At 32.6% G+C, this 15,967-nt stretch overlaps 1 protein-coding gene across 1 annotated transcript; it reads left to right on the forward strand.

The window, feature by feature from the left end:
* Positions 1 to 1,158: 1,158 nt before the first annotated feature.
* LOC110802109 (uncharacterized) lies at positions 1,159 to 2,699 on the forward strand. Its single transcript, XM_022007536.1, has 5 exons — positions 1,159 to 1,325; positions 1,419 to 1,508; positions 1,598 to 1,772; positions 1,943 to 2,059; positions 2,247 to 2,699. The coding sequence occupies exons 1-5, from the start codon at positions 1,159 to 1,161 to the stop codon at positions 2,697 to 2,699; spliced, it is 1,002 nt and encodes a 333-aa protein (XP_021863228.1).
* Positions 2,700 to 15,967: the final 13,268 nt, after the last annotated feature.

The following is a 15,967-nucleotide window of genomic DNA, read 5'->3' on the forward strand; positions in this document are numbered from 1 at the left end:
AAATGTATTTTAATTAACTGAATCTTAAAGACTTAAAAGAACAATCGTGTAGAGTTAAAAGAACAATGAATGTTGACTCAAAAGAACAGTGGCTATTAAAATTTAAAAAACAATCAATGTAGACGTAACACAGATCTAGGTTCTTTAGTGTCTGTTCTTTTCATTTGCCCTACTGTTCTAATTACAATGACGAAAACCTCTATATTTTGACGAACTTAAAACTAAATTTACATTTTTGTTCTTATCTAATGAATTTGATATATGTTCTTTTTTAAAATGTATTTTAATTAACTGTCTCATAAAAACTTAAAAGAACAATCCGTGCAAATTTAAAAGAATAACCAATGTAGACTCAAAAGAACACTAGCTATTATATTAAAAAAAACAATCAATATAGAGTAAAAGAACAGTCCATGTAGACTTAAAAGAACACTAGGCATTAAAAGAACTATCAATGGAGAGTTAAAAGAACAATCAGTGTAGATTTAAAAGAACATAAGAAAAAGAATATATAAGCGTACCTTGATCAACACTTGATCAACATTTATCAACAACATCAACATAAATCTTCAGAAATTGATCACAATCGTCTTGAATTTCATGCTTTGCTCCGATTTTCTTTCTACGAAAATTATCAAAATTGTATTTGTTCCTCTCCTGAGAATTAGTATTCTCATTAATTCACTTATTCTCAAAAAACTAGAACAATACAACGAAAACTTGGAGAGAGAAGAAAGTAGAAATCGCATTTCACTCTTTCTCTGTCTTAAAATCTCTATTTTGTTGAGAGAAAATAAAACCTCTCATCTTTCTCTCTCTAAAATGTGTTTCTAAAATTATGAAATGATGAATGATTGAGATTTTGGAGGACAAACATTATTTATATAGAATCTGAAAAAATAGAAAAATCAGATGAATAAGATATTCTAAAAGTGTGCAGGATGAGAACTGTGCACTTATTTTTTTTTTGTTCTTTTTTTCATAACATGTGTTCTTTTTTATAAAAGTCTTCACAAGCAAAGGAAAGCATTGCAACAGCAACAGAAGATGGTGGAAGAACTACAAAGAAAGCTGATAGAATAGGAAAGAAAGCTGGAGATGATAGAACAAAAAAAGATGGTTGAGAAAGAATAGGAAGATAAAGAACAAAAAAATTCAATGGAAGATCCTGAGAAGCAGAAAGAACCTGAAGAGGATGAGGATGAGGTAAAAGTTCCTAAAGAGCAGGATGAACCTGAGAGAAAACATGAAGCAGAAGAAACAAACACGGAAACAGTTGTCGTGTTACAAAATGAAATGAAACAGAACTTAAAATTTATTGTGAGGTATCATCTGTATTTATTAATTCTATTTCATATTTACATTGTAGTTGTTCTTTTTGTTTCTTAAACATACTTTTGCATTTCTGTTTTTACTAGAAGGAAGAAAAATGGACAAGAAGTTGCCGAAGAACCTCAAAAACCAAAGGGGAAATCTAAGAAAACAATACCAAACAGAAAAAGAACAAGGTACCTTTATATAAATGGTGTTCTTTTTTTTTTTTTTTGCTCTGTTGTTCTTTTTGTTACTACTAATGTTCTTTTGTTTTGGTCAACAGAAGTCAAATGCCGAAGGAAGAATTTCCTAAGCTTATAAAAAAGGTGAAGAAGGAATTGGATGATGCACACATGAAGAAGAACCTGTTTCCTGCAGAGAAAGTTCAAGAAGAAAAATTTTCCCCAATTTCTAAGAAGGGGAGAAGAGTTACTTTGACAAAGACCACCACAACTAAGGTAAACTTCAAATTTCCCTCTTTGTGTTTTTTTTTTTACCTCAAATGTTATAAGAGGGATAAGTATTGTGTTTTGTATATAGAAATGTTCTTTTTTTTTTCTATCTGTTGTACTTTACACCCACATTTATGTTCTTTTTTCATTCAGAGAGGTGGCCAAAAAAAAAACAGATAGTAGTTTACTCTGATTATGAAGACGAGGAAGGTGAAGAAGAAGGTGAAGAGGAAGGTGAAGAAGAAGAGGAAAGTGCACCTGTAATGAAGAAGGGAAAAGGAGTATCCGAGAAGGTCAAAGAATATCTCTAGTTATTTGTTCTTTTTCATCCTTATTGTGTTCTTTTCCACCCTGTCTAATGTTCTTTTCTCTATGGCTATTTTTCTTTTTCATCCTTTTATTGTTCTTTTGCACCCTGACTAATGTTCTTTTCTGTTGTTTTCTTTTGCACCCTGCTGATGTTCTTTTCCATCCTTTCAGGGAGGTACAAAAGGTAAACAAATTGTTGTTGCTGATGAGATCATGGAGGATGTGGATGACGAGGAAGAAAATGCTTTGGTTGTTGCCAAACCAAAGGCTCAAGAAAAGAAACTGAATCTAAGGCAAACTCCGCAACTGATGATGCGATTCTTGAATGGAATTGCATCTAATTCTAATGCTGATGTAAGAAAACCACAAGCCATCATGGAGTTAGGATTTGGATCTCTTCTGCAACTTGACATCCCACAAAACGAAAATCCATTCCCATACGAGCTGGTTAAGAATTTCAACTCGTCCGACCAGACCTTACATCTAGGAAAATCTTCTCTTGATATTACCATAGAGGATGTATACCTGGTGTACGGTATACCTATTGGAGGAGCTCTGGTGGTTGAATGGACCGATGAACATGATCCACAAGTCTTGAGGGTTTTTGCTGAATTTTGGGCGTAATGGTAAGTGAGGTCCGGATGCCCAAAATTGTAAACAATAATTGAAAAACTGATCAAAGACGAGACTCCAGTTGATGATAACTGGAAAAGATCTTTCCTAGTGGTTGCAGTTAACACCTGCATTAAATCCACTACTAATATATCGTTATACATCAAAATTCTTTTGTTCCTCGTTAATGTTCTTTTGTTTGCGTTTGATGTTCTTTTGTGGCTCATTAATATTTTTATTGTTCTTTTATTTGTTAGTTGAATTTCATGTTCTTTCTTTATCTGTCACTGTTCTTTTATCTATGTATGGTGTTCTTTTCATTTCCATTAATGTCCCATTGTTGTACTTTCCTTTATTTGGATTTTAGTTGTGTTCTTTTCTATTGTATTCAATGTTCTTTTCCTCGTCTTTCATTGTTCTTTTCTCTCTCTTTAATGTTCCTTTCTCTTCTATTAAATGTTCTATTTTCTTATTATATTAAAAAACATAATTAATGTTCTTTTCTTTTATAATTTTCTGTTTCAAAAGCCAAACTTCAGATTCCTAGCAAGCACTGTTGACTTGGAGCAAGTGAGGAATTTGAATTGGTGCCAGTATGCCTACACCATCCTTCTTGGGACAGCTCAGTACTGGAATGTGGAACGTAGCAGATGGTTTGCTGGTCCACTACCATTTCTAATGGTAAATTTCAATCATTAAGCTAGCATTTCCCTTTTTTGTATATTACTTTCATCTAACTAACAAAAAATTATGTTGTTTTTGTCAAATTAGGTATGTTATTTCGATCGGGTGCAGATCATGGAAGAGTAGCCTCCATGGAACTTCCCCCTAATTTCTCGTTGGACAAGAAATATGATAAGCAGCAGGGTACGCAATGACAATGCTACATGCTTCCGACATGGAGTGATTCTTGACTGAATTCAAGGTCCACCTGAGCTGTAACTGTACAGGGAGGAGATCGAGCTGCTCAAACAACAACAAACACTCAATCAACAACAACCACCACAACTTCTTCTTCAACTACCACAACAACCAGCAGCAAAACAACAACCACAATCATTGCAACAACCATAACAACAACAACAACAACACCAAGAGAAACAACCACAACAGCAACAGCAACACCAACAACCTAACTGGTTCATGAATGATGTGCTTGAAGCACATCAAGGTGCTCCAGTGACTCAACTCGGCGATGACAAGGATATGCCACAGCAACAGGCACACCCCAGTGAGGAAGAAAAAGTCCTTTTTACAATTGAGGTAAAAATTAAATACACATAACGCAACCATTGCATTTATTTTTTGAACGTTTTTGTTCTAATGTTCTTTATCATACAACCTATGTTCTTTTACATCCTCAATATGTTCTTTTTTTACTACCATGTTGTTTTGCATTTTGTGTTTATGTTCTTTTTATCAACAACTAGTTCTTTACATTCTTGAACATGTTCTTTTATAAGTTTATTCATGTTATTTAAGCATGTTATTTTATTTCTTAAAAGATGTTCTTTTTATCAAGCAACTAGTTCTTTACATTCTTGAACATGTTCTTTTATAAGTTTAGGCATGTTATTTAAGCATGTTCTTTTATTTCTTAAAAGATGTTCTTTTGATCTTTAAGAATGTTTTTTAGCTCTTGATGCATGTGCTTTCAACACCCTCCCTTGTTATTTTGTTTCATTCGAATTTTCTTTTTAATCATCCAGTCTTTAAATGATGTTCTTTATTTTTGTTATTGTTAAACAGGAATTCCATGCTGAATTCATTAAAACCACTACTGAACTCAGTAGTGTGATGAACAAGTTCAACGACTTATTATCGTTGTCCAGAAAGTTCTTTGACACTACTAGTGATGTCAAAAAAAGTCTGCCATTCAATATGGCAAAAATGTGGTCAAAATGGCTCTGCAACTGAAATTTCAGTCAATTTCGAGAAGGGCAAGTCTACGCAAGAGGAGCAAGAAGGAAGGAATACTGAGGAGATTGGTTCAATCCTCAGTCAAGACAAAGAATTTTTCAACTCGGACTACTTCACAATACTATTTGATGAAGCAGTACGAAAGGCAACAGTGGTAAATGAAAGAAAGGAAATAGAGGAATCTGAGGAAGTTTCATTAGATTTTCCACCATTTTTAACACCTCCGAATATGCCTTCCCAGCCTAATGTGGTTGGTGATTTGACATTGAAGCTTGGAATAGCTTCCGCTTCAAATCCTCCTCCCCAGGCACACGGCTATGAAGAGGAAATGAATTTGGAAGCAATCTTGGCAAACAAAACTTTAATTGAACGTGATTTGAAGATAATTTCTGGGGAAAAGAAAGATGATGATGACAAACAACAACCACGTACAAAAAAAACTGAGTATGCGTTCTTTTGAAACAGATTCACATGCACATGTATAATAAATAAGTGATTGTTTCTTTCATTATTCAGAGTGTTCTCTTATAAACCGTTATTTGTTCTTTTATTCATTTAATTTGTTCTTTTTAATAATTCCGTGTCTTTATACAATTATTTAAGTGATCTTTTGTTTCTTTTATTCAGAATGTTCCTTTTATATATTTCTTTATGTTCTTTTCTATCTTTAGTTTAATATCTTCCTACTTTTAATATTACTTATATGTTTTTTTTTCATTACACTTTTGTTCTTTAAGTCTACTCACAGTGTTCTTTTGTTCCTGCTCAAATGTTCTTTTCTTTTATCTGTTATATACAGAGAGCCTGAAAGTGTGAGATCAGATATGGAAGATTTAAACAAAGGACCTGCAGAAGGAAACCCAATGTCTCCAAGCTTTAGAACTAAAGAATCAGAGTTTAAGACTCCGACTGCCGTTGAGTTGCAGACTGAAATTGAAACTTCGTCTATGTTCCTGAAGTAAGACTACTGTATTTAATTATTACAAGTTATTTTTCGTTTATTTTTGAAAATATAATTTTTCATAATCATTTATAAAATGTTCTTTTCTTTCCGGTTTTTAGTTCTTTTTATCCTTAGTAAAATTTTCTTTTCTTTCCACTCTTTTAGCACTCCATCCGCTGTTTACTCGCAGACAGAAAATGCAACTCCATCTATGATCATGAAGTAAGAATACTACATTTTATTATTACAAGTTATTTTTTGTTTATTTTGAAAATATATTTTTTCATAATCATTTATAAAATGTTCTTTTCTTTCCTCTTTTTTGTTCTTTTTATTGTTAGTCTGTATACTTTTTTTCCCTCTAATATGTTCTTTTTACTTTATAATGTCTTTGTTTTCATTAGTGAGGAAGAGGATCCAGATATGGTACAAGTACCTGAAGTTGTTAAGAGAAAGAAAAATGTTCCTATTAATTGTTATTGTCACCCTTCTTAACTCAGTATTCACACCTACTGATTGAGGAAGATGAGTTGGATCAAAAAGAAAAGGACATGCGATGCTTACTTGATTATGCATTTGGAGAGGGAAGACCAACGTAAGTATTTTTATACTATTACTAGTATTTTAATGTAGATGTTCTTTTTGAACCATTTAATGTTCTTATGACAATATTATTTTCATTCTTAAAACAGCCAGGTGTTGTACACTGATGATTGGTATATAGTTACCAGAGAAGAGTTTCAAACCCTAGGTATATATTTAATTATTGAAATTTTAAATGTTCTTTTAAATGTTGTTGGTGTTCTTTTAATTTTATTTTTGTTCTTTTCCTTTAAAACAGCTCCAGATGTCTGGGTGATGAATAATGTTATCGACACTTTTGCAAGAATACTGAATGGTGATCCAGATCAAAGTGTCAAGAGTAACTTCAAATTCTATTTCTCGACAATTCCTTTTGTAAGTTTTAAGAGCACTAAAAATTCATTTTTCCTATTTCTTCAGTTATTTTTATTATATAGTATATTTACAATTATTTTTTCCTGTGAAGAATATGCTATGCCAAAATGATCTGTATGCTGGATCATAGGATAGCCAAGCAACCGAGGAGAAACGATTGGAAAATTTTATTGCAAGTGTAAGGCATGAGTATGCAACCGCTGGGGTTAAGTCTTTAAATTCCATCTGGTAAAATTATAAAATTGTTCTTTTCTTTCTCTTCATATGTTCATTTTCCTTTGTCTAATGTTCTTTTCTCTGCTTGTAGTTGTTCTTTCCGGTGTGGTCTGGTGATCATTTTTATTTGATTTTAATAAACCAAAAGTCAAAGAAGGTGGAGATCATTGACAATCTCACTTTACCTGAAGAACTAACATATGATGATAAGTATAAGGCATTTGCAGACAGAACTGTAAGTCTATTTGCAGAAATTCATCTTATATATATTATTTTGTACTTTTGTACTTTTGTAATTTTGTTCTTTTCTTTGTTATTGTTTGTTCTTTTACTAAGTTATATTGTTCTTTTTGCATGCGGATCCTTTCAGTTTGAAGCATGGACAATATTTGCAGTACAAGAGGGACATCCATTGAGGAAGGCACAAATTTCGCAATATGAAAAGGTGTTGCTTGAGATGCCATGGAAAAATAGAATAAACAAGACTGATTGTGGGGTATATGCAATGAGGCATATGGAAACCTACAAAGGCAACCAGTCTTGGAATAGTGGCTTCAAAAACACAGATGAAGATGTAAGTAAATTTTGAATTTATGTACTTGTATTATTTTAAAATATATTCTTCTAATAATGCACTATTATTTGTTTTTAGAAGGACTATATTTGCAAGCTAAGAATGCGGTACGGTGGAGAAACCTTACACTCCCTCTGAACAAAAGGCATGAGCTAATGTATTTGGCATTGAAGAGAGCTAATCAAGTAGAATAGTTGGTGTGTTCATGAAGGCAGGAACATAGTTATTTTTTATTGGAAGTATACCTTTGAAAACAATGGTTTATTATGTAGATATCAGTGTAGTTATATTGAAGTTATGGGTTGTTCTTTTGAACATGTGTCGTGTTCTTTCCTGAACAATTAGATGTTCTATTAGTTGCAGATATGAATCCTGTCTAGATAGTTTGGATATTTTAAGCAAGTATTTCAATTAAAGGTTTAACAGTTGTTCTTTTACTCTTTTAACATGTTCCTTTCATTCCTGTAACATGTACTTCTATATTATGGGGCACGTTCTTTCCATTCCAATATTCTTTTATTCTCTTTTAGCATGTTCTTTTCACATTTGAAGCATTTAAGCATGTACTTATATGCAATAATTTTGCATTGTAATAATATATATTGTAATTGCACAAAAAGTAAAACAAAAATAAAAATACATACAATTAAAAATTCTCATTTCAAAATATTGATTGAGCGAAACATCAGTAGCCCGTAATAACATAAGCATCACATAAAAATCTACATAAAAGAACATTAATGAGAATAAAAAAAATGATAAAAAAACAACAAATTGAAAACCAAAATATTACCAATCGTGAAATGAATCTACAAAGGATGTATGTGTACTCCAAAATAATCATCTGGAATAAAAGTTTTCAACTGTGAATTTGAAGATACTGGATGAACCAAGACACCACCAACGGGTAGGTTTATGATACGCTGGATAAAACAAAGAACAAAACAGGGGTCAAAAAGAACATTTTAGGGATGTAAAAGAACATAAACCAAGTTGAATAGAACATGTTAAACTGAAAGTAAAAGAACATAAAGAACAACAAAATTACACCCGTTAGTGTCAAGAGTGCCAAGATATATCAAATTCTTCGTTAGTTCCGGAACATAACGAACTTTAGTTAAGGTTCTCACAATACCATCAAACATTTTGATGGCTACCGTCCCAATTCCAATCACCTTGCACGTTGCATTGTTTCCCATGGTGACATTACCTTCATTATACTCCTCATAGGAGTTAAAGAGATCCTTGTTGGGGGTCATATGAAACTAGCAACCCGAATCCAAATTTCATTCATCCTTACCCTTGATTCTTCCACGAGTGGAAACCAATGCACCATTATCCCTATCGGTATCTACATAGATAGTCTCGGTGGTAGCATGAGGTTCTTTGCCCTTTTCGGACTTACCATTGCCTCCCGATTGTTTCTTTTTCCACTTCTAACATTCCGTCTTAATGTGGTCTTTAATGTGAAAATAATTGCAAGGCTTGTTACGGTTAGGATTCTGTTTCTTTGACTTGGACCGACCCTTATTCTTTCCCCCCATTACCACCATTACTAGTAGAAGTCTTCTCATGATTTCTACCCCTCACAAATAATCCATCATTGATTATCAATTAAGTCCCTTTGGGTCAAAGCATCTCTAACATCATCAATACTCAAGTCATCTCTACCATACAAGATAGTTTCACGAAAATGTTTATAGGATGGTGGTAATGAACATAACAAGTAAATTGCAAGATCCTCATCATCTAAAACAACATCAATAACCAATCGAAAAGAACACATCTAAATGAGAGTTAAGAGAATTACCTTCCTCAAGTCGAAGATCATAGAGTCTACTCTTGAGTAGTAGACGACTGATGACACTTTTAGCCATATAAAGAGCCTCCAACTTCGACCATAGATCATCGTTGTTTTCCTCCTTGGCAACTTCCCTCAATACTTCATTCGAGAGGCAAATTTGTATCTCCGATAAAGCCTTCAAATCAATCTCCTCCCACTTCTCTTCCGTCATGGTAGTGAGTTTCTTATCCTTCCCTTCAAGAGCCTTGTGCACACCATTTTGTATCAAAATAGCTTTCATTTTCAATTGCCAAAGGCCAAAGTTGATTGACCTATCAAACTTCTCAATATCCAACTTCATTGTCGACATGAGTATTCAATACTCCCCAAGAAATCAAACAAACAACCCAAACACAACAGTCTTGATACCAATTGTTATGAATGAAAAACCCTTTTGGGATTGAATGTTGATTTGTATGACAAATTTAATGTTGGAATAATGAGAAGAAATAAATGAATTAAAACAATACACAAAGATTTAAGGTGGTTCACTCTTTAATGAGCTACATCCACCATGGGGGAGGGTTTGGAGCTTGTATTACTCTTCAATGGAGAAATGATTACAAAGAGGAATTCTCAAAGGTGAAGCAGAGAGAATTCTATGTATGCTTAGATCTAGGTTTTCAACCTCACATGTGTTTCTCTCTCTTCATATTGAAAATCTCATTACATTTGGTATTTATAGTGTTAGACATCAAAAAAATCTAAGGGACAAGAAAAGGCACGTCGATTGAACCTTGCGGAGAAGAAAACAGTTCACCCGCAGGGTTCGGTCGAACCTTTAAAGGGTTCGGCCGAACCAAGCTCAGGCCGAACTTACCCAAAGTTCGTGCGAACCTCCAAAATCTCAAAGCTACTGACTCTCTTCAAGTTCGGTCGAACCATCTAAGAGTTCGACCGAACTTCCAGCAGGTTCGGCCGAACTTCCCCTGCTTCATGATAGCTTCTCGTAAAATAGTCATAACTCCCTCATTTCTCATCCAAAATGAGCTTATGACCATTCGTTGGAAATATATTGAGCCAAAATTTCACCTCCAACTTGAATCAACTCAATATAATGAGTAGATCATGAGATATGTCAATTTTAAGTCACACCTTCCACTATAACACCCTAACATCCTTCAAGGAAGATTCGAGACACACATAACATTTAGTATACCTAAAAAATGCTTGTCAGGAAATAGGAATTCAATTTGTAAGATTGTATTCAAATTACTCAATATTGATTGAATTCTGTTGGAACTATCGATTTCGAAAGTAAAAAATGGCAAATATTGATAAGATGATAGTGGTAGTTGAAGAATTAAGGCTGGACTATTAAATTGCCCAATGCAGTAATCTTAGTTGCAGTACTTAATTTTGTCCTTGATCATAATAATTTATAGGGGTATTCATAAGATAATATACTAATACGGAGTAGGTAACAAAGTATTTTGAGAAGTTTAAGAGTGATTTGAGTAATGGTTTGAATCCATAAATTAATGAATACATTCAACATGACTGATTGTTTACTTATGATATTGAAGTATCAATTAGTGCAAATTAATAATGATATTTGGATCATTGGTTGTGTAGTTGGTTTTCTCATCATCAACTACAGTTTACGGCCAACCTAAGAAAATCCCATGTGCAGAAGATTTTGAATTGAAGGCTATGAATCCATATGGCCGCACTAAGGTAATTAATAACTCGAATATTTTGTGTCTTTTCTTAGTAGCAGAAACTGTTTTTTTGTAGAATTAAGCTGGTTATATTTCAATTTGTAGTTGTTCCTTGAAGAAATTGTGCGAGATATATCAAGTACAAACAAAGAATGAAGCATAATTTTGCTTAGATACTTCAACCCAGTTGGTGCTCATGAGAGTGTGAAACTTGGTGAAGATCCAAAGGGTATCTCGAACAACCTTATGCCTTACTGATATGTTCATATTTTATAGTGTTTTTACCCCCGTCCCTTAATACTTTTTGATCTCAAATGAGCTCTTCGGAGCGATTTTTAGTACTAATGTGCTCCTTGTAGTGTGTTTGTAGTTTCAGATTCATCATTGTAGGAATTAGCATATTTTTGTGCATTTCCTACTCATTTGAATCAATACAAGAGATTATGTACTTTCGAGAGCACAAACATTAAGTTGGAAGAGTTTTGAAGCAAAGCGAATAACGAAAGAAGTAGAAAAATGACTACAGTCCACTATTTTAATCATAACTCAAGTTCTACAACTCCAAATGAAGTAATTCCAATTGGGTTGGATTCTAGACTTCAATAGCTTTCCAACAAGTGGTCACTCGCCTAATTCCAACGAATAACGAAGGAGATATGGCGTTTTGAAGATAGAGGATCGTGCAGTTTCGACAAGCGTCCGATCGGGCGGGCTTCGCCCGATCCGGATCGGGCGGTCATTCTGGGCGCTGTTCTGGGCATTTCGCAACCTTTGCCCAATCGGGCCGACTATCGAGCAGAATGCCCGATCGGGCGGGCGTTCGCCCGATCGGGCGACGCCAACCCCTGCTGCTTTTTCGCGAGTTTTATTTCCGGTTTTGGGCTATATTTTGGGCAAACTATAAATACTAGCCCCTTTTATTTTTAGTGGCATCTTATTATCTAGTATTAGACCCTTAGTTTATTTTCTCTTAATCTAGTTTTATCTCAAATTTGTTCCAATCACTTATTTTTAGTTTCAATCAAAGCTCCAATTTTTAGTTCATCCTTTTGTTCTACATTTAGGTATTGCTTTCTATTTTGCTTTATTAATTACTTTTGATCATGTTTTCCATTATGTTGATTACTTTGTTATTTGTTATTATGCTTGAGTAATTTATTTTCTAGGGTTTGGGGATCCTTGAATAGCATGAAGGGATATTGAATAATTGTGATTGTTGGCATTGTAATTAATTCCTATTGATTGGTTTATTTTACTATACAATTAGATTTGCGCAGGTTTAATTGTGGTAGTTACGCAATATCAAGTTAAGATTCGAGAGATGCAATTTGATGTTTAGGCTTGTGTCAATAGGTGGAATTGGAGTTAATACGTAGCGAGAGCCCGTTAATTCTAAGTCTATGATTAGTATCGATTCGAGAGAGCATGCTAGTCCAATTAATTACTTTGTCGATTATCGTGATTGTTTATTGTCCTGGATTGTTATTTGTTGGTGAACCTACACCCTACATTCCTTAATATCTTGATTCTTAATTGTTTAATTATCGTAGTAGTCTTAGCAAACCATCAAACCAACTCTTGTTCCCAATAGTCTAGTCTGATTGATTAATAGTAGAAAGAACACTGTTTCCCTGTGGATTCGATCCTGACTTCCCTTGCTACCTAGCTAGTGGACTTAGGTTATTTTTGATTAGGTGATACGACTTAATCCTGTCACTTACATACAACAGGTTGCTGTCGGAAGACTACCTGAACTCAATGTCTACGGCACTGACTATCCTACAAGGGACGGTACAGTGGTATGTAGTACTTCGTATGTTATATGTTGTTTCCAAATACTAATTTCAATGTTTAAAATCTTTGGATTTTGTGTTCTTCTCTAAAAATGAGTTATATAAGCTTATTTAGGAGAAACTCAATCAACGAAATCAGAGAAGCTCATTAGAATAATAGAAATAAATTATTAAATTGTATATTATTAAAAAATTTCATAATTATAAATTATTGTTTACGAGTAATTAATAGGACTTCGTAAACAAATATAGTAACATTCGTGCATTGCACGAGTACTAAGCTAGTTTTAACTATTTGAGGGATTAGATTTTAAATCTTTAAAACTGGTCGTTTAGCAGGTTATTGGCAAAAATCAGTTTTTATTTGCTGTCGTTTCGATCGAAGTTTGACCTGGGGTATTCAAAACACATTCTAAAATAAATAATTATCAACAACAAAATTAAAAATACATTCTAAAATATTGCAAAATCATTCACTTAAATTTCATTTTTATGAATATCTTCTTCAGTATTCTGTCATATTAAACATAGAGTACTCGAAAACCATTAATCCACATTGTTTGAATTTTAACCCTAATAGTTTAGATATATCAGGTAATAGCTTTTCTGTTTTTTAAACTTCATTTATTTTTCTTAAACATAATTTGTTAAGAGTATTGTTATGAATATTAACATTACATTTATTATTAACTATTAATTATTAATTATTAATTATTTAATTATTTAATTATTATTTAATTATTATTATTTGTTATTTGTTATATATTACTCCCTCCATTCCTTTTTGTTCTTCTCGTTTGTATTTCGGGCGTTCCTATATGTTCTTCCATTTCCTTTTTTGGACATACCTTTTTACCACAAAATTCCCCACCATCCCTTATTTAATTCATTCATATTTCCTTATTCACCCACCCAACTCCACTTTTATAATTTTTTATTACTTTATTAAAAATATCTTCTCTCTATTTCATTTCTTTATTACTTTCCTTTACTATTTTATTACTTTCCTTTACTACATTATTACTTTCTCTTACATTCAATCATTACTCTCACACCCAATCATTACAAGATTCCATTTTCTTAATTTCCACACCATTTCCCAAACGGGAAGAACATAAAGGAACAAAGGGAGTACAATAGTTCTTAATAATAATTATTTATTATTTATTGTTTATTATTTATTATTTACTGTTTATTATTTACTATTTACTATTTATTATTTATTATTTATGAATTTATTTATTATTTTATTATTTATTATTTATTATTTATTATTTATTATTTATTATTTATTATTTATTATTTATTATTTATTATTTATTATTTATTATTTATTATTTATTATTTATTATTTATTATTTATTATTTATTATTTATTATTTATTATTTATTATTTATTATTTATTATTTATTATTTATTATTTATTATTTATTATTTATTATTTATTATTTATTATTTATTATTTATTATTTATTATTTATTATTTATTATTTATTATTTATTATTTATTATTTATTATTTATTATTTATTATTTATTATTTATTATTTATTATTTATTATTTATTATTTACTATTCTCTCAGTTCCATTCAGTTCAGTTCAGTTTCATTCAGTTCCATTTAGTTCAATTAAGTTCATCCAAATAAAGTCCAGAAGAACAGGGCCTTAATTGACTTAATAATTTTTTTTTCATTTGATCTGAATGAATCACGAGGATGTTAGAAGTTGCATTATAAATGGGAAAGGAAATTCGAACTTGTGACCTATCGTACATATACCTTTTGTTTTTTATACTAGATTATGACCTCGTTGGTTAATTGATAAAAATGTCTTAAAGGGTCGGACAACCGCGACTAACGCATCATTTCCGTTACTGAGACTCCGCGACCGTGATCGATACTGCATTTTTTATTTATATAGTGGACTAGACCTGATCAACATGAACCACCCCGCTGGCCGGGCCCGAAACTTAGCAGGTTTTGGGCAGAAAATTTAGGCCCATTTTTCGGGCACAGCCCCACCCGATTCTTTTTTACTTTTGGCCGAAAATAGCGGGTTTTGGGCCACACAAAATTGAACCGAACCTTGACCCGACCTGACATAACGGGCTGACATTTTAGGCCGTGGCCCAGCCTACCTTTTGATCAAGTATAGAGCGGACATTTTTATTAATTTAAGTCAATTTCCGCCATAATAGTGATACTCTGGGGGGGAAGAACCAGTACAAACATACTCCAAATTAATACTAGTATCACTTCATTTTTTTGTTTTTCTGATTACATAATTTGTTCACAATCTTGTCATTGTTCATTAACAGATGGGAACAACAGTTCATCAAAGCCGTCTAATACCAGCAGCAAACCTGTTACTGGTCAGCACAAACTGGTAGATAATGATGAGCTTGTTGTAGCTTCAGGATTTGTTAAAGAATCATGCATAAGCAGGTACCAACACTCTTCATACCACAAAACTCCATACACGGTGTGGGCCACAATCATTGCCATACGGCCCATACAAAACAATCATAAGAAGGCTATCAAGAACAAACCATGTAAAAGACAGTGACACCATACCTTGCAAGTACCTGGTTTGGACTCCTGCAAACGGGTTAGGAAATAGAATGGTTAGCATGGTTTCAGCTTTCTTATACTCCGTTCTTGAAAATCGAGTTTTTCTGGTTGAATTTGAGGCAGAAATGGATTGTTTACCCAAAAACTTCCCTCATAAAAACCGTTGGAGTCAAATAGTCAACTACCAGCCTTCAGAAAAAACAGGGTAAATTCAGGGGAAGATGGGTTTTCGCCGTCATTTGTGCACCTTAATCTACAACATGGATATGGTGATCATAATCTTAGACAATTCCATTGCAATAATAGGACAAATTAACTTTACCAATTTAGTTAGTTTAAGTTTTTTTTTTTTTTTTTTGACTAATTATTTCTAAACTCCATACTATAAAAAGCTTTTTATAGATTTTTCGAAGTGTTTCAATCCTATGTTATCTCTAACATCAACATCACTATATCCTAATGTTTTTATCGACTCCATTTTAACAATCACTAAAGGGTCCACTTAATACAAGTAGAGTACAACATTATCCATTAATACTTGACAGGATTATATTCATACTCGATAATAATTAAAAACCGCACTCTAATTAAAAACCGCACTCTAACTATTCATTGTTATTTGATCAAATATTACTCCACAAGTCATGCTAACTCGTATTTAACCTGTATTTTGTATTGAATACATGGACAATATTCGATATCGGGTCTTTAAGTAAAACCCTAACGGGCTAATAAAGTAATATCCTCCTATTTAACATTTTTGGTGCCTCTATCACTCTATCTATTAGAGTTATGGTATATA

The sequence above is a fragment of the Spinacia oleracea genome, chromosome 6 (assembly GCF_020520425.1).
Source record: "Spinacia oleracea cultivar Varoflay chromosome 6, BTI_SOV_V1, whole genome shotgun sequence".
In the NCBI taxonomy this organism is placed as follows: domain Eukaryota; kingdom Viridiplantae; phylum Streptophyta; class Magnoliopsida; order Caryophyllales; family Amaranthaceae; genus Spinacia; species Spinacia oleracea.